The following is a 20063-nucleotide window of genomic DNA, read 5'->3' as shown; positions in this document are numbered from 1 at the left end:
TGCATCTAATAATCTCTTCCTTTCACTTAAACTATCTTTTTCCCTGTAGAGGATTATTATCATTGAGCTCCTTGGAGTCTGACAATAATTGAGATGTTTTGGCTATTGGAGTCAGAAGCATTAAGATTTTAAAAAGAGCAGTACAGAGGCATGGAAGAATGAAATTGAAATGCCCAAATCATCTACACTTGATTACAATGAGAGACAGAAAACTTTTAGAGGCTCAGGAGAGGTTTGGTCTCTTCCCTTCCATCCTACTCAGAGCCCTCCCCCTCGAGGCACTCCCTGCGAGCCTGAGCACCTGGTGACCCAGCTGATTAACCCCTGCTCCTTGTTTTCATGCAGATCCTGGCTGCTGGGACAGGGGACACAGGCTCTGGTGAGCCATGCACAGCTCGGTGCTGACCTGCACAGCCCCTGAGCTCTGAGCTGAGGAAAAGCCTCGGGATGTGAAGCCCCAGCTCTGCACTCAGTGCTCAGAGCAGGTTTGGACCATGGGGAACACGGGCAGGCTGCAGCCAGGGCTCCTTGAGCTCCACAACCAGTGCTCCAGAGCTGCTCCTTGTCCCTGATCCCACAAACACTCCACAACCAGTGCTCCAGAGCTGCCCCATGTCCCTGATCCCATAACCTCTCCATAACCAGTGCTCCAGAGCTGCTCCATGTCCCTGATCCCATAAACACTCCATACCCAGTGCTCCAGAGCTGCTCCTTGTCCCTGATCCCACCCCCCATAACCCAGTGCTCCAGAGCTGCTTTATCCTTCAAACCAGTGCCCCAGAGCTGCTCCATGTCCCTGATCCCATAACCTCTCCATAACCAGTGCTCCAGAGCTGCTCCTTTATCCTTCATCCCATAACCAGTGCCCCAGAGCTGTTCCATGTCCCTGATCCCATAACCTCTCCATAACCAGTGCTCCAGAGCTGCTCCTTGTCCCTGATCCCATAACCACCCCATAACCAGTGCTGCTGCTCCTTGCCCTTCATCCCTCACACCCACCCATGCTCATCCTCTCTCCCCAGGGTGTCCCCACCAGGATTTTGGCTGCCAGTCTCTGGTAAGAAAAGCAGCAGCACTGACCCAGTGAGAAGGTGGAAACAAAAAGGGGCACCCAAGGGCCACCACTGTGCCCTGTACATGTGGAACGAGGGAGTTCTGCTCTTGGGAAGAGGGAGGTGTCCCCAGGGCAGCACAGACCAGGCTGGGGTCCCACAAAAGCAGTTGGGGGCTACAATCAGCTAAAAGCTCTTGAATGCCAGGGGCAAGAACCTCAGCACTCCAATGCCTTGGAAAACTCCATCTCTCCCTGCTTAAGGTGAAGAACCAGAAGCAGTTACAAAACTCAAAGGTTTACACACTGTCCTGAATGTGATTTCAGCGATATCTGGAACAGGTAGAATGAAAAAGCTAAAGAGAGTAGGAGCTGTTAACAATTAGTGACTAATTACATGTGCAGATGCTTAAATAGCAGCATTTCCAAATCTTGGAGCGTACATACTGTAAATCTTTCATGTAAAGGATTTGCAGAGAAAGGAATCCTCAAACCCTCTTTAACATCTTCAGTGGAACAAAAGATCTTTCTGTACACTCTCTGACATTACTCAGGAAACAGCAAATTATCTGATTCAATTGGCTCATGAGTAAAAGAGCACACAGCAATTAACTCCTTAGAAACCAAATCCCCCTTTGAGAGGATTTATTATATAAAAAAATACTAAATACATAATAGCATAAGTAATGCAAGAATTTAGAACTAAGCACAGTCAAATACAGGAAAATATAAGAAAAAACGTAAGATGGAAAAGAAAAATAGTCTTAAATGTAAGAAAAAAAAATCTCATGCAGGGCTGAGCTACTCAGCAGTCATTACCATTACAAAGGGATGAAGTCTCCAACAATCTAAGTAATCTGAACAGATAAGTTACCCACCACAGTCCACAAAAGATAAGGCTTCAAAGTAGGCAGGATTAATGGTCTTGCTTCCTGGCAAAATGAAGTCATGCTTGTGTATTTGTGAATAATTTTCCAGAAGGCAGGAACAGCTACAATAGAGCCTGATAAATACTCCAGCCAGCTGCTCACTCCACATGGGCTGGGGTTTGTCTTGAGAGTGTCACTGAAACTACAACTCTGCTCTGTGTCTCACATGTACACAGGGAACTGAAAACTGGAAACACACAGAAAAGATGGCAAATAATAAAGAATGGAAATGATTTACTGTGCTTTGGCGCTTAAAGCATCTCAACATCTGAGGCGTGGGTGGTGCCCAAGGAAGGATCCTCCTGCTCACACACATCCATGGTGTGCCCTTGCTCCAGGGTCAGTGTGTGACCCAAAATAAAGATTTATGTTCCCACAAACACAGAGATGTTAAAGCTGATGGACATTCTTCACTGAAGGCTGAATCAGGCTCCAAATTACAAACCTGGTTACTTCTTTCTGTCCTCATAGCTGGGTCTGAACTCCTGCTGCCAATTACAGACACAACTCTTCAATATCAGCTGCTGAGGTCGGAGCAAAGCCAGGGAAATGAGGAATCCCCTGGGAGCAGATGGTGGTGAGGAGCTCACACTTTCCAACTTTTAAGAAGTCAGAGCCTATTTATTCCCAACACGTAAAAGCCACTTGCCCTCCATGTCCTGGCTTTGCTCTAAATGCACTCTGTTCTACAACTCTGGGGATCTTGTGGGATTTTTTTGTTTAATAAACCCACACAATGAATTAATGTGTGACCCACAGTGAACCACAACAAATCTCTACTGATTTGCATCACTGAGGGATGTGGCAATTATATTCTGTTTGATGACTTTGTGTTTCATCTCACCTCAGCAACTCTACCAGCCCCAGAAATACTGGAAAGAACAGGAGAGGCTGCCTGTCAAAATAATTAACACAGCTTTAATTAACAGAACATGGCAACAATCCCCTTCTTGGGTGGTTCTGGGAGTAATGTTAACAAAAGCTGAATTTCTGGCCAGTTGTGAGTGATCAAGTCCCCTGTCCTTACCACGACATTGCCAGGTTAACTTTTCCAGGAGTTCTGTTGGGAATTTACCCTGCATTTAAACAATGTTTTTCTGTAATGCACAGGAGTTGTACAGCTGGTGAGGAAACCACAGCAGGCACAACCAAACTGTGGAACTGCACACATGCAGCCAGCCAAACATCCCCAGCAATGAACAGATTCAGCTTTTAAATATTCCTTACCAGTCTCATTAAATCTCTGGGCATTTCTCAAGATAAAAATTGACAAATAGCATCTCCAAGCGGAGAGCCTCGCCACGCTCCTGCACTTTCTCAGACATGACAAAAAATGCCACAGGAAATGATAATCACAAGCAATTAAAGCCTCCAAACCCAAGTGAACAATTGCTAAACTAAGCAGAGAGATCCTGCTCCTTTGGGGATTGTCAGTGGCGCTTGCTGAGCTCTGATTTGGCTGAAATCTTGTTCTAGTGGAGTGCAGCCTGCACATCACACACATCACAGATTCCTTTTGCTCAGTACATTCCAGTGAATGAATTCCATGCCACACAGACACTGTGAATTCTGGCTAAGGGAACAGATGTAAACACTGAAATTCAATGTTGGCCCATCAGTATTGCTTTGGTGGACAGGACACCTTGCTTTCCAAACCATCTGATGGCATTGCTAAATATGCCAGTCTCATTAAAAATAGTTGAAATAGGGATGAATTCAGTGTCTGAGGTCACTTGAGTACTCTGGCAGCGTCATTATTGAATTTCTACCAGTGTGATTACAAAGAGTGCGTGCTCAGTCCATTAATCTGCAGCATGCAAACCAAAAATCAATGGGGTGCTACTTCAAACTCCTTTTTGTAATAATTACCATCATGTATGAGGGTGTACACGTGGGAGGGGAGTGTGGAAGCTGCTGTCACAGCCCTGGATTGAAAAGAGATCACCTGGTTTTCTGAGCTGGACACCAAAGAGGAGAAAGGAGAGAAAAGTCAAAATTTGTTCTAAACTTGGGCTCAAATTCAGTCAGCAAAGGAAATTTTGCCATTTGCTTCAATGAAGACAAGGTTTCTTTCCTGGAAACTTCCCTGGAAACTGGGACTTCCAGGGCAGCTGGGAATTGATGTTAGTGACCTGAAACTGCAGGAATGGGGCTGCAGGAGCCCACAGCACCAGCAGCACATCCCAAAATCCCCCCAGCCAGCACCAACTGGTATTCTAACCATCCCTGCTTAACCTGTACAATTTACAACAAGGACTCAGCATTTATGTAATAATTTTCCACCTGTTCCACACAGCAGTCCCTGTTATTACATAACAAATTAAATCGAGATTTTTATCAGTACTTTAAACAGGCAGTAACACATCAAACCAAAGTAACTTTGATTGGAAGAGTAAATCTCAGTAAGCCAGTGCAGGAACAAATGGTTCAGCTGTCTAATATATTATATTTTGTGTAAGGAATGGAAAGGTTTCAGATAAATGGCGGTGCTTCACCATTGTTAGCTGGTCAGCTGTGACTGATCTGACAGAGACACAAGATGGAAAAAATATTTAAAATAATCGAGTTGTCTTTTGTGATATTGTAGCCAGTTTTCCAGAGGTCTCTCCTCACCAGTTTGAAGTGTCTTGAGCTCAGAGGAGTTTTGTTATTACAAAAGTCCTCAAGCACAGAGGGCTTACATGTGTAAGAAACATATTTCAATTCCCTTCGCCGAACACGTACAAAGTTCTTATTCACTTTATTCTTGAAAGGTTTGGCTTTTGGCACTTTTTCCTGAATTTTCTCCATTCTTTGGTGCCTGACTGATTTATTTCCTGCGCTGTGAAAGTTCCAGAGGAAAGCAGAGTTGCTTGGCAGCGTGATGTGGTATTGCTGAACTCAGCTGTTTGTGGCTCTCAGCAGATGTTTCTGCTTCAAAGGCAGGGGGAGAAAAAATACACAGCACAAATTCCTCCTCCCCAGTCCTGCATCTTTTGTCTCTTATCTTCCACTGCCTCCAAATCTCAAGGAAGGCTCCATCACAATAGCAGCTAAGCCATCCAAAGAGTGGCACCCAGAAATAGGGGCTGACCCTGCCCCAGAGCAGATTGAGAGTGCAAGGAGCAAATGAGCAGAAGGTCACACCAGGGATGGGCTGATCAGAGGATTCTCATGGATAACCTCACTGGGAGTTACAGGCCATTGAAATGGGGATTGCTGTGTGCAAGGGGCCAGGAGGCAGCAGGGTGGGCCAGAGGATGCCAGTGGGACTGGCAGCTTTTCCTCCTGCATGTTCCAGGAGCGCTCAGAACACCCTCCTGAGCCCAAGTGAAAGCTGAAAAGCAGACTGAGTGTTTGCAGGTCGCTCTGGAGAAATGATTACCTTGTCAGAGAGTCAGAAAATCCTCTGACCCTGGACATCAGGAGTTACAGTTATTATTGAACCTGTCCATCAGTCTGGATGGATGGAGAGCTGCTGTCCCATTATTCCATGATTGCACATCCATTCTGTTTGTGTGGGCTCTGCTCTATTTACATTATAATGAAATAAAACAATACATCCAACCTGCCTGGAAAGGAGGGCAGGCACTGGCTGCAGCTCTCAGCAAGGCTGGGTTACTGCAGGCATTGACTGAGCCTCCAGCATTTGGTTTGATAAGCATGTAAAAAGCTTTTCTAAACGATACAAATTTGCTGTGCAAACAGATTTGATGCTTTCATTTGGGCAAGAAATATGTGAAGAATGCCCTTTCTCTTGGAGCTTCAGCCCTGCTGCTTCTCAACAGACCCAGGAAGTCCAAAATAGATTAAAAAAAAAAAAAAAAAGAACAATTATTGCAACTGAAAGTTCTGTAGAGATCATGGATGGATCTCTAATGCATTTTCTTATCTCATCTCTACTAATTAATTTCTTCTCTTAGATAAAAAATCTCATGGGCACGCCTTACTCCTTGGCTGATACTATTTTAAGTTATGTATGAAGACTATAATAGTATTTTTTGAATGGTCAGGACTAAGTCTAACAGTGCTTCTGTTGAAATCCAACAAGAAAATTCCTTTTACCAGCACCCAACAGCTGACCTTCAAAAAGCTCAGGTGAGCCATGAGCCTCCTCTTCATCCTCAATCCTCCATCCTCAATCCTTCATCCTCAACCCTTCATCCTCAGTCCTTCATCCTCAATCCTACATCCTCAATCCTCCATCCTCCATCCTCAATCCTTCATCCTCAATCCTTCATCCTCCATCCTTCATCCTCCATCCTTCATCCTTCATCCTCCATCCGTCAGCCTCAATCCTCCATCCTCCATCCTTCAGCCTCAGTCCTCGATCCTCCATCCTTCATCCTCCATCCCCAATCCTTCATTCTCCATCCTCAATCCTCCATCCTCCATCCTCAATCCTTCATCCTCAATCCTTCATCCTCAATCCTCCATCCTCAATTCTCCATCCTCAATCCTCATCTCTCCATCCTCAATCCTTCATCCTCAATTCTCCATCCTCAATCCTTCATCCTCAGTCCTTCATTCTCCATCCTCCATCCTTCATCCTCCATCCATCCTCCATCCTTTATCCTCCATCTTCCATCCTGCATCCTCCTCCTGGCTCAGGGCTTTGCTGAACCCTGCAGACATCCAAAGCACAGCAGAGGAGCCATCTGAAAGGCTCCTTTGGGAAGGCCCCTGCTGACCCCAGCCTCGTGTGCCCTGGAGCACACACTGTTCCAGGCACAGCTGCCTGCTCCCCGTGGGTGTGTGCAGATGTGTCCTGGCACCTCCCCTGCCCACTGGAGAATCTGTGCCCTGTGTGACCTGGAGCAGGCATCCTCCCAAGGAGCACCCTGCCAGCGCAAGGCCAGCAGGCAGAGAGGTTATCTGAGAGATGAGATGAGATGAGATAAGCAGGGAGGGGAAGGGGGCTGAAGCAGCAGGTGAAGGCTCAGCTGGAGCAGCCCTGCACAGCCACACACACGTTCCCAGTGGCACTGGAAGCTCACAGATGCTCAGCACAGGAATGACTCACTCTGGAAGCTCCCAGGGCTGCTCCAGTCACTTGCCAGCAGCCTAAAAGGCTGCACTGAAATGTGCACAGTGCTTCAAACAAGGGGCCAGAATTACTGAGCTTGGAAGATTTTAATTAAGGTCGTTGAGTCCCGCCGTCCTCCCAGCACTGCCAAGCCCATTACCAGAGCACATCCCCAAGCACCACATGCACTTGTTTTTCAGATACTGCAGGGACTCCTTCCCTGGGCAGCCTGTCCCAGTGCCTCACAACCCTTGCAGTGGTGAACTTTTCCTCATATCCAATGTAAACCTGCCATGGTGCAATTTGAGGCTTCCCCTCTTGCCCTACCTGAGCACACACCTGGCTCATGTTCAGCCAGCTGCCAGCCAACACCTCCAGGCTCTTCTCCCATTTTTCCCTTGAATTATGGAGCTTCATTCTGCTCAGCTGAGGGCATTAGTACCTCAGCCTCTTCCTCATCCTTTGTCACAGTGTTTCCCCCACATCCAGCGAAGAATGGAGATTCTCTCGAGCTCTCCTTTTGCTCATCTATCTATATACAATGCCTGCTCATATGTGAATTTCTTGTAAATGAATGGAAATTGTTTCTGTTTCAGGGTTTAATGGTGTAAGACATCTATTGCTGGTGCCTTCCTCCCAGAGTGTCTGTGCAGTTTGTACAGCTCAGTCCCTGCAGACACAGATGTGGCCTCCTGCAGACATGCACAGTTTCCCAAGCACCTACAGCAGTGGCATGTGCCATCTCAGCTCTGCTCCTGCCTCATTATCAGTCAAAAGGATAAACAACTGGCATGAAAAAAATCCTGACCCACAAGCAGTAAACCTCTGAATCCTTGTGAGAACTGAATCCATGCTCTCTGCTTGGGCTGCAAGGTTTTGAGGTCAGCAGGCACCACTGCCACTCTGCTGAGCTCTGCACACCACTGTGACCCAAAACTGCCAGGGCAGGGTGACCCAGATTCTGAAATAATTAATAACATCTTCCCTGCTCACAATGTGTGACTGCTCTTGTCTGTTCCCATCCTGGGCACGGGCTGGCTGTGCTCTGCTGCAGGCAGACACACTCCACATGGCTCACACTTCTCCAAGCCTGACTCATGCTGTACTTACACACTTTACTTTTGTTTTTCAATCACAAGGGAATTGATTTCACTGACATCCCTTGGCAGCATATGGTGCTAGCAGACAGAGCAGGGATCTGCACAGAATTGCAGCGGCTTTGTTGCTTTCCTCCACGTGCTAATGATACCAAACACAGCCTGGGAACGTAATTGCTGTTTGCATGGGCATGCAGAGACACCCAGACAGGGCTCCAAAGCAGCCACAACAACCCCAGCCCAACAGAACGTGCACATGTGGCACATGAGAGGGGTAAGTGGCTGTGACACGGCCTGAAACATCAGCACAACATCTGGAAGCTCTCTTCCCCAGCCTGCCTGTGTATCAGACAGATGGCTGCAGAGCTGTAAGCCACAGGGCCTCTCCAAAGGTTCAAGGCCAAGAGGATCAAGTGCTCCATCACAGCAGTTTTCCATTCTGTCAGTGTTTCTAAATCTCTCTCTGCTCTGCCCCACTCTGTTTCTGTGCCTGGCTGACAGAAATCCGCAGCGCTGGGTGACTCCAGTCCCCCCATCCAGGGGCACAAATGCCAACCCGAGAGCAGCTTGTTCCAGGGCAGCCCAGGTCTGCAGCAGCAAGAGGAGTCACGCCTGGATCAGACTCACCACAGGATGCTCTGGAGCTTTGGCTTTGGCACAGAGGCCAGCCTAAGAAATTCCTGAGCCCTCCGTGCTCCCACCCTGCTCCTCATCCCCACAGCAAGCCAGCAGCCAGAGGTCTGCTGCACTGAGATTTGATATAGTAATAAAACAAACACCAGAAATACCCCTTGCTCTGCCTTGGAACAGCTCTCCTGCCCTGTGGGGCAGCCAGAATGAGGTACCCAAAAAGCAGGAGCCCTTCCACTGGGGCTGTTCTCAGCTGAGTGTGGTACCTCACAAATCACACCAGCCTTAGGCTGGACCAAACCAGGCAATACTGAGAGATGGAGCTGGTTCCAGGACTGACCAAAAATATCCTTTTTTCGTCTACCCCACGCACACACAGCAAACCTCCAGAAGCAGAAGCAACAAAGGAAAACAAGCAACCAAGCAGTTGTCTAAGCCTTGTTTTCACTAATCAGCACTGTTGTTATCCTCATCAATAGCTACTTGAGTCTCAGCAGAAACTGCATTATGAGGCACACAAACATTGCTGATTTCAAGCTGTTTGCAGTTACTTGCCATAGTTGCAAAGCCTTTTTGAATAATTTTAAAGTAAACTCTGGCTCCTGGCTTGAGCACCACAAAGTATTTCTTAAAAAAGTAAAGAAGCATGACCCACTTAAATTCTCAAAAGGTAATGGTAAACAATTACTGATGTGATGTATCTAAAATATCTCTTGTGTTCTATTATTTATATCATGTGAAAGGTGTATTAGCTGCTGCTGCATTCAGACTCAAACTGCTTCTTTCAAAGTGCTTACAGTGTAATTATATCCACACGCTAATGACAGACAAATGTGCAAGAAAGGAAAAGTGGGAAACAAAAATCAGTATTTTCATTGAGTCTGGGCACTTGTCTCTAGGGGTGTGAAGGGGAGAGAGTGCAGTGGTTCTCCATGTGCAGCAGGGAGATTTCTGAGCAAACACAGTGGAAAGCTCCTTCTGTACATCAATTAACCAGCGTATTTGGGAGCTGGCTGAGTCAGCTGCAGGGAGGATGAGTCAGTGCTGGAGCTCCAGAGCTGCTCCTCACACCACCCTGACCTCGGTACAGAGCTGCACATCCCCTCTGTGACCCACCCTGCTGAACCAGCCTGGAAGAGCTGGGGGCAGCACAGAAAATTCCCATTAGGGACTCACAATCCTCCACCAAATTAAATTAGCCTAATGGAGTATCTGTGCTCTGTGCAGAGGGCTCCAAGTGACACCCAGAGACTCAGCAATGCCCATTTCACCATGTGCTTCCCCTCAGGTTTCCCTACCCAGCTCCTCCCTGTACACAAACATTTCACTCAAACCAAGGCTCATCACGCTTTCAGAAGACAGCAACTATTTACATGCACGAGTGAGAGAGGCATTAATTAAAACATTGAGTTTTATTTGCATAATTAGTGCCAAAAATATTTTTATGGGTTAATTAGACTTCATGCAAATTGGATTGAGGAGATTTAATTTGGGGTTTGATAACCTGACTATTATAGTTCTGCAGTTGCAAATCTGCTCAGAGCTACATGCTGTTCTACAGCTATGTCCTCCCTTTCAAGCTGGTTTAGTTTTTACTCCTGGCAGCCTCAAATGAGGCACTTTTCCTTTCCCTTTGCCAGTCCTGAGGTAGGTTGGCCCTGGTTGGATGCCAGGTGCCCACTAAAGTAGCTCCATCTCTCCCCTCATCAGCTGGACAGGGAGGAAAAGACAGAATGAAAGCTGAGGGTTGAGATAAAGACAGGGAGAGATCAGTCAGCAAGAGGAAATACACTGACTCAGACAATCCGCTCATCAGGAGCTGCTCGTGGCAAGAGGAGTTTCTGCACTTTACACATGTCCAGTATTTGGGCACAGAATACAGAAGTTAAAATCTGTTCAGGTTCTCTGTGCTTGAAGGTTTGGTACAAAGCAACAACCAGCCCAGCACCCAGCAAGGATTCCATGGTGCTCCTCCGTGAGCCCAGGTTTGTGATAACAATAATCACAGAGCTGGGGCTGTGATCCAGCCATTGTTTGGATCTGTACAGTGGGAAATTCCCTGCATGGGCTAACGTACAGCAGCGTTGTGAGAATTCACAATGATTCCTGGGAAGAGCAATAGGATTTCCACTGAAAATACAAAACTTTACTGTGTGCCAGCCCTGCTGATGGAGCAAGCCCTGGTTCTGTGCTGCGGGACAGCCAGAGCAAGCCCCTGCAAGCACAGCACATCCCCACAGGCTCTGCCTCAGGCAGTCACCCAGCAGGCCAAAGGAAGCTCCTTGGGAAGAATCCGTTGTTTGGCACAGAGGATTATTCTGTGTTACCCACTGGGAGCTTTGAATTACCCTGCACAGTGGCTCACTGGAAGAACTCACTGCTTGCTCCATGAGCCAGCCCCAGAGGCTGTGCTACGTTCAGAGAAACAAGGTCAAAACTACCAAGCCAGAAAGAGTAAAGGTTCAGTAAAGCCCTTTGAATTCAGAATGTTCATATTGCTGCCAAAATGACACCACCCCCCAGCCCCACTGCAGATCTATTCCATTAATTTTTCCTTTGAACTGATGAGTTTTATTGCCCGTTGTAGGTCAGCAGATGGTACCACAGCTACCCTGAGTGCCTCCACATTTCCAGGCTGCAGCTTTAATAGCTGTGAGCAGTGCTGATACGAGCCCTAAGCCCTTCAAGCCCTGAATGGTATGCTGTGCATAAATGAGTTTGATGTGCCGAGAGAAGAGAAGGTTCCATACCTGTTCCTTGAGCTTGGGGCTATCCTCTGGCACAGGACTGTGGTGGTGGAGTGCTTGCCACCGTTGCCCACCTCCTGCTTCACGTCCCACTGCCGCGGGTCGCTCGTCCTCGCGCCCAGGATGTTCACACCTTTCTTCACCTTTGCCCTGTGGGAAACAGCAACGGGAAAGGGTTACAAGCCTCATTCAGGGGTGTCTGAATGTACCTCAGGCACGGGGATCTCAGCAGAGCAGTTTTAAGGTAAGTGTCAGATGTGCTCCAAATCCAGCAGTAAATAGGAAAGTGATATTGTGAATGTGGCAACATCACATTTTTTGGACAGGGCCTTTACATGTTCTGCTGGAGTTAGGGGTCAAACTGAACACAAAAACCTGCACTCAAGGTTCTTTTCTCTATTCAGCCAATATTTTTTTCCCAAAGAGAAGCTCGTCCCAACACAGAGGACTCTGGCATGTTTGTCTGCATCAAGACAAAATTGTGCCTCACCACTGCACAGAGGAATACTCCACTGGAGAAGCATTAATAACCCATATTTATTCCAGATGAAATCCTTCTAGGTATCAGTGGACAGGTTGTCGCTCCTCTGCCTGACAATTCCCTCTTTCCTGCACATTCCCAAGGAAATTTCTGTTTGAAATCTCCAGCCTGGAGAGAATGCAGCTGTTGGTTGAGACAAGACTTTGTAACCCAGAGATGTTCTGACAGGATGCAGCTTTCTGCCCACTCTCAGTTGTCAAGCCCTGTGGAAAAGTTAACTGTATTTATCTAGTGATGCTAATAACATCAGCAACAACTGCATGGAAGGGTAATTACAGAACACTTGCCAATTAAAGAGCATTTGTACAAAGGATTCTCAGCAATGGCGTTGTTTGGGTGCAGAATGCTGAGCTGCTGATGCTCAGCCCCACCACAAAGCACCAGGAACGGGGAAGATGAAGAGTTATGCAGCCCTTCTCTTCTGAAGACAGTGAGGGCCAGGAGGATGATGAGGACGTGGGGAGGAGGAGGCCACCGAGGAGTCCCCAGCCCTGGGAGCAGTGTGGCCTCACCCTCAGAGGAAGAAGGGAAACATCACAGGTCACCACAGCACAGAGGCTGAACGTAAAATCACAGTTTTCTAAAATATTTGTGCAATGCAAAATGTTAGTGACTGGGCAGAAATCATCGTCTAATAAGATGCTGGTATCTTCTTGACATTTATGAGGGCTTGGCACCTAAGTTTCTTAAAAAAACTAGTCTTTCTGCATCTTCAGCCAATAAAACACTCAAAAGCTGTCACGAGGAATGACTGAGAGTACCTGTCTTCTTGCAGTTTTTCAACAAAACACAATTAATTTAAGGTACTGAAAAAGTTGGTGGTTTTTTCTTCCCAGTATAAAAGCATAAAAGATTAATTCTCTCATTTGTAACACGAAACACCATGGAGCTTTAGAGAATGCTGTCTTGCTCCTGTAAAAGTAGCCTGATGAATCTCTTGTGCCTTCCTTCAGCTGAATTACTCAGAAGCAAAAACAGAAAGGCAAAGGAAGAATCAAATTCATTCCTGAAGGTTCATTAAAGCTTAAGTCCCATTAGGTTTTCCAGTGTATTACAGTTCAAATAAATGAACAATAAATAAATGTTTCAGTATTTATAAAACACTCCTGCCAATCTTGAAGCTGTGTAAATCCATCAGTATTTCTATGGCAATCTGTATTCTGGGAGATCTTTGGATGCATTTTAGGACACTGCAATTTAGCAAGTGGAGAGAAGTAAAAACCTCATTGTTTATACTTTGTTCAGCTGCTCCTTGAGACAGACTCTGAAATGACAGAACACCACTCAAAATGAGGCCCCCGTGCTTGGATTTCCAACAGAATTACAACTCTGTCAGCAGCTGCAAATTGCTCTTTCCACCATGGAGCTTGACACAGTCAATACCTGGGCTCCTGTTAATTAGGATGGACATTGTGGATGGATGGCCAAGGTTAGTGGTCAGATACACTGCCAGAGGACCAGAGCACGGCTGCAATGCTATTTTGTTAATTAACTACAGGATGGGGCATTAAGTTGAGTGGTTTGCACATATGCCATTATATAAAGCCCATTAAAAAAAATTCCATCCCAGGGTAAAGTAGGTTATGTTTAGTGAGAAAAATCAATGTTGTGATTGCACTTAGGACTGGAATGAGGGTATGAACACCCAGAAGATTGAACTTCCGAAATAAATATGCAGAAGCACAATTTGCAACTCTCTCTCTAAAAAGGGCATTGAGTTTTACATAACAAGGTCAATGGATGAATCAGAATTAAGTCAGACAGAACTGAGCCCCACACATTTCCAAATGCAATCTGTACATATGCTACAAGTGTTTTCACTCCAATTTTTATTTACTTCGTGTTTGAGTGCTAGCAAGGAAAAGTCTATTTAATTACTTACCAAAGATTTGTTGACCTTGTTGGATGCTTGTGATTAAATATTCATTTTTTAAAATCAATAGTGCCAACTTTGTACATTAAAAATCTGTAAGTTATACTACCTCAATAAACCCCAAGACCGAGGACCTGGAGGCCAAATGACTTGACAGTCCGCTGTATTTACCCAGCTAACCTCACAGTATTTATAAATGCACTGTGTTTACTTAAGGGTGACAATAAATGGGGAGGACAAACAGCTGATGGGGTTCCCCACTGCAGTTGGGAAGTTCTTTGCTGTTCCTGTTTATCCACGGGGAGCTGGCTGTCCTCACACAGAGGCTTCTCTGCACAGCTCCATGGCCTGCAAGCTTCCACCAGCAACAACTTGTCAGCCTGGACTTCCACCCAAAGTGGAGCCAAAATCTTCCCCTCCAACGTTATTCTAAACAACCTCCTGGGAGTGTCACCAAATCTAAAACTGAAAACGCACAGAACTAAAAACGCACAGAACTAAAACCGCACAGAACTAAAAATGCACGGAACTAAAAATGCACAGAACCTAAGGGCAGCAGCTCGTTCATTTGAGGGTGATGTCTGTGAGCTGGAAGTTAAGCCCGGCTTTGATCTCGTGACAAAAGCCAAGCCTGAATGGAAGCTGGAGCCCAGCCCAGCAGAGCAGAGCTCAGCTCCAGCTCTCCCTGGGGAAGGAATTCCCTCCCTGAGTGGGGCTCCAAGCCCTCTGAACACATGGCACCCAGAACAAAGGGGGGATTTTCTTGCTGGAACTTCTGAGGTTATTAACTCATAGCACAGGAAACCTCTGCCTCAGCTTTGTCTCAAAATAACTGCCCCTCTTTAAATCTCGCAAATGGAGAATTAAGAGATTCTGCTGGCAAGCAGAGCAAGCAGCATCTCAAAGATATTACAGAGAGTCTCCAGCAGCTTACCTAGGAATCATTACTTAATTTGTGTCGAGACCAAGGAAAAGCATTTATTTACTCACACAATCACACAGCAAATGTGCAATTTCCAAGCAAATATTTCACTTTTGACTTGAAGCTTTCAGTTATATACAAAGATTTCCATTTAGCACCTCACCTTCCTAACATATCAAACCCAGAAATGATGCTTCTAATTAATGCATTCTGATCAATTGCAGATGAAAATCTAATTCTTGCATTTCACTATCCTCAAATTACAAGAAATGTCAGCAGTATTTAAATCTAATACTGTACAGCTATTAAAGACAGCAACCAAAAGGCAATTGAACCAGCAAGAGCCAGAGCTGGAGATGTGACTTATGATTTAAGCAGCTCAAATTATTGCTTCCTATTTAAATTTAGAAGTTAATCTTGCAGAACTGCTGTGCCATGGAAGGGCTGTGCTACCTGCAGCAGTGCTCCAGAGAGGGCACAGAGTGCCCACCAGCCCTTCCCACGCAGGGTTCTGCTGAGTGTGCCAACAGCAGAGAGCATCTCCCCTCTCACTGCAGAGGAACGATGCTCAGAGCACAGGCCCAGGGGAGCTGCTCTGCCTGGGTGGGCTGTGCTGGGACAAGGAGCTGCAGAGGAGGGCTCTGGGCAGCACGGGGAGCTGGGCACATCCCTGGCTGCCCTGAGCTGGCAGCATCCAGAGCAGGGCTGAGCTGTGGCTCGGGGCAGGACCAGGGAGGCAGCAGTGCTTGGGAATGCAGCAGTGCCAGTGCCTGGAAATGCAGCAGTGCTTGGGAATGCAGGAGTGCCTGGGAATGCAGCAGCGCCAGTGCCTGGGAATGCAGAACTGGGGGCTGGAGGGGAACAGGGCCATGTCCTGGCAGCAGCAGGCACCTGGTACCTCTCACCTGGGCTCACCCTGCACTCCAACCAAAGCTTACACAGCAGGCCTGCTCTAGAGAACACACAGCTAAATCAACACTCAATTCCTATAACCAGTGAGCTGCACAGTGTCTGGAGAGCTGTCCAGCCTTAAGACTTGTGTTCCCTGCCAGGCTGTTTGCTTTCTGTGGTTATTGCCACCCCTGTAAATGCCACATGTCCCTGCTGTGGAGCAGCCTGGCTGCAGGGCTCTGGGTCTCTGCAGCTCACACCTGCTGCCCAAGCAAGGATCCCAAACCCCAGCTCGGAGCGCTCCTGTCCGGGCTGTCCCCGAGGATGCTCCAAGGATCCCAAACCCCAGCTCGGAGCGCTCCTGTCCGGGCTGTCCCCGAGGATGCTCCTGCTCCACAGCGATCCCAGCTCCGGCATCCCTCAGCCTGGAGCTTCAGCTGAACAAATGCTGACCCCTTTTGGTCAGCCTCCTCCGAGCCTCGCTGCTGCTCCTGCTCTTTGCTAACTCTCCCTACAAGCCCCTGACTTTCGTGGCTGTAAAGGTCAGGTTGTAAGAAATTCCTGCAGCGCCTCCCGAAGCCCAGGGCGGCTCTCCTGGTGGCTCGTTGCTGGGCTGCACGTTACAATTAAAACTCAAAACTTCATGAGTTCTGCCAGAAAAATTTCAGCTTCTTCCTGCCATGATTCACTCCTCTCCTCCTTTGTTCCCAGAGTAAATCAGGAGATTAAAGCCAGCTGCAGGAACCCATAAAAGCCAGGCGAGAGACTGACCACAGCAATTAAGCAAGATTTTATGAAGTAAATATTTTCCCTTTCATCTTTCTGTATGCAATGAGTTGCTAGATCTCACTGCAGCTCTGAAGGAACAGGACAAACATCTGCCTGCACAACGTTCCTCATGAAAAGCTGAGAAGCAAGAGGGGGAGCAGAAGATGACCAGGTTAGCTGGGTCAGCCTTTCAAATATGAGCCTTCAATTTGCAGAGCACATGGGCAGGGTAAGTGTGATTGAGGAGCTGGGCTCAGCTCAGGGAATTGGGGGCTCAGGCATCAGCTCCAGCCTCCAGCTGGGCTCCACACAGGATCCCTGTCTGATCATCCCACTCCAGCACCCAGAGCTCTCTGTGGCCACTTCTTTCCTACTGAAATTTCCATTTACAAGCCACAAGCCCACGTCAGCAGGAAAAGGGAGCCCTCTCTCAACTGGAAAATTTAGGTACTAAATGGATGAGGTAATAAATGACTGCTAAAAGGAGCATTTCACATTTAGTCCCCAGCTCAGGAGCCGCTGCAAAGGGCCATCCATGCAGGAATCATCAGTAAAAGCAAAGACCTTGCTGCTCAGAGCATCCTCTCTGCTTCAGGCATTTCTCTCTCATAGTGTATCCAGAAAAGGCCTTCAGGAAACCACTTTTGTAGAAAAAGAGAAAACAGCCTTTAAAATGTCAAAACAGCTAAACTAGGCACACAGCTCCTGCTCTTCACTCCTTACCATTTTCCTTTCACTTCCAATAGACCACAAGGTTGGTCTATTTGAAATGACTTTGGAAAAGAGAACACATCAAAACAAAACAAATGGAAATATTTCACTTTGAAAATGCAGTAATAAAATCCTTTAAGAATCTCCAAACCAGAATGCTTAAGCTTCTTGAGTATAGGGAGCAGCTGAGGCACATTTCGGTATTTCTGAAACCTCCTCAGTCTGGCAAATTGGACTAAATTCAGCCCCAAAATGCATATTCTGGTGACTTTCATGTCCATCAAAATTATCCAAATTCTCCCATTGCCAGTGAGGAGTCCTGGGATCTAACATAGCTCAAGGGCTGATCTTCTGCAGTGTTTCTTACATAACTGAAATTCCCTGAGACCCTTGGAAAATCAGCTGTCTTCTATTTCAATAGCAATAGGTGCTTCACATCCCTTAGGAAGCTTTGAAGAGCTCAGCTGCAAGGCACGAGGTGGATGCTGTCAGCTGCATTTTAGACTTTTTTTTTTCCAAAAAAGAAATCCAATGTATTTTGGGATGTTCCAGGGACAGAGTTTTTTGGGTTTTGGGCTGGTATCCGTGGTTAACTCTTTGTTAACATTACCAGCCCTCTTGAGGAGTCAGCTATCCCATTACTGAGTTTTAAAAGAAAAGCAAAGAGAGGTGATTTCTGTGAAGTTTGGATAACCCTACTCGAGGCACAGTCAGTCACTGAACCTGACAGATCTATGGCAAAGCTGCTTTCTCCAGCCCTGCATTTTAATAGCACTAGTTAAGGGGTTAGGAAAGGCGTGTGGGGAGGTGGGGAAATCCTAAAAAAATCTATAAATGAAAGCAGGATGGAAGTACACAACGCAGAGAATCTGGATTTGTCATCCAAGCTGCGAGGAAAGCCAACGTGAATTTACAACCTGCTAACATCCTGCCTGCAGCAAAGACAAACCCTGCAAACTCCCGAGCTCCCAGCAGCTGTCACTGAGCTCCACTCCTGCCTGCAGAGGAGCACCCAGAGCAGCCCGGGCTCCCAGAGCCCTGCCAGGGCAGCATCACCCTGCAGCAGGAGCACACCTGCCTGCAGCTCCTGCAGTGCTCCAGCAGCTCTCCTGCCCTCTGCCCGGGACAGTTCTGCTGTTCTGGGGACACTTTGGTGACAAACCCAGACACTGAGCTCAAATGATCAGAGCAGCAAGGCAGGAGACAAGGGGGGCCAAAAGCAAAACCCTGCACCAAACAGCTCCAGCTCAACACACACCTTCCCTTCTTCTGTCCCTTCTTCTGTCCCCAGTCCACACCCCAGGAATTCCTGCATGGAGCAGCTGGTGCCAAATCCCTCCATTTCACATGAACTACAGCAGGGTTACCATTGGCAATCAATCCTCCCAGTTAAAAAGAAATGAGGAAGAGGGAAAACTGAAAGCAGAAGTGTTTTCAATACCTTAGGTAGTCCTATTGCTTTTTTCAAACATCATTATCTGGGTTTATCTGCCTGCAGGCCCACAGTTTGCTTGTAAAGACACCTCCCTCTCATTCCTTTCATTAGTATAGATCAGCTCTGAATCCTAACTGCATCATTGCCTGGCAGAATAATTAATAATTTCCACCAAGAATCCCTTCTTTTTCCTTTTTTGCAGCACCTGAGCCTGGCAGCTCAGGATAGAAAAGCCCCCTCCTGGGCTGGAAGGATGGAGATCCCCTGGTGACAAACACTGCCCCAGGGTGGCACAGCAAGGGCTCCTGCCCAGAATTCACAATGCACATGCTAATAACCAGCAGGTTTGCTGGTGAAATGAGCACATGTCATTTGGGACAGGGGACAAGGGCAGTGTGTTTAGCCCTCTTTTCACTGCCCTTCACCTTTTACTTGTGGAATCAGCAAAAAATCTGGGTTCACAAGAAATGCGGGGGAATTACAGAGAAGAACAAAGTCCTGCAGTGCCTGAGGGGGGTTTGCAGAGGGCTTTAAAGCCTCTGCTCCCCTCATCCCAAGCACTGCGGATGCCTGACCTCAGCTGACATGGGGACAGTCTGGGTTCGCAGCTCTCCCTTCCCTTAAGGGGTGAATGAGCAGCAAAGCTCTTTTCTGATTTGAAACTCAAACAAACTAATGGCTGAGTGACAGATCCATCTCAGGCACTCTGCAAGGAATGAAAGAAGCTGAAGCATAATCACATGCAGGTAAAATCCATGGACAGCCTTTGCTGGGGGTTCAGTATCTGGGTGAACACTCATTTATGAATTCATCACATGGGGAAACACTGGAGACCTGCTGCCTGCTTTGCTGCCACAAAGGCAGCTGGAATAATCCTCCTCACACCAACACATGCCTGCTGAGAGAGGCAGAAGAGACTGAGATGGGTGTTGTGTAAATAAAAATCCCACCAGGGCGAATCCAGAGCACAAATTCAGCTGCACATGCTAAACACAAGCTCATGGATCTATTTTATAGGACCAGGGACACTTTTTAGATAAGTAAATGCTTTGAGATTATATTTCCCTACTACATCCAGTTTCTATTATTACCAGAAAAATCTCTAAGCTGCATATTTGTGACATTCCCCCAGCTGGCAGAGCAACAGCAGTGCTGAGGAAAACACTTACTGTTTGCAGTGGTTATTAGGATTATTACTTAGACCCCAAGTGACTTTCTGAAGTAATCTTCCCATGCAGTCCCTCTGTGGTTTAATCCCATCCTCACCCCCTTCAGCAGCTGCCATGAATCCAGCTTTGCCATCGGCCATGGGCTACAAGGGCTGTGTTTCTTCTTCCCTTGGGGAAATCATTTTGCTGAGATCAGCTGCTGGAGAGAAGAAGGGGCAAACACCCTTAAAGCAGTGAGGAAGGGAGGAGCCTTCCACTCCATATATAAAATATATATATATATATACACATCCT

At 47.0% G+C, this 20063-nt stretch overlaps 1 protein-coding gene across 3 annotated transcripts in view; it reads right to left on the bottom strand.

Annotated features, from left to right (window-relative positions):
• TMEM132C (transmembrane protein 132C) overlaps window positions 1-20063 on the bottom strand; it is a 172852-nt gene that overhangs the window by 61536 nt on the left and 91253 nt on the right. For all 3 annotated transcript variants that reach the window (XM_030958567.1, XM_030958569.1, XM_030958568.1), the window contains exon 3: window positions 11463-11609. In XM_030958567.1, coding sequence (XP_030814427.1) covers window positions 11463-11609 — 147 coding nt within the window. The remainder of the gene's footprint in view (window positions 1-11462; window positions 11610-20063) is intronic.

This window comes from Camarhynchus parvulus, chromosome 15 (genome assembly GCF_901933205.1).
Source record: "Camarhynchus parvulus chromosome 15, STF_HiC, whole genome shotgun sequence".
Taxonomy (NCBI): Eukaryota; Metazoa; Chordata; class Aves; order Passeriformes; family Thraupidae; genus Camarhynchus; species Camarhynchus parvulus.
This window is presented reverse-complemented; position numbering and strand designations above follow the sequence as displayed.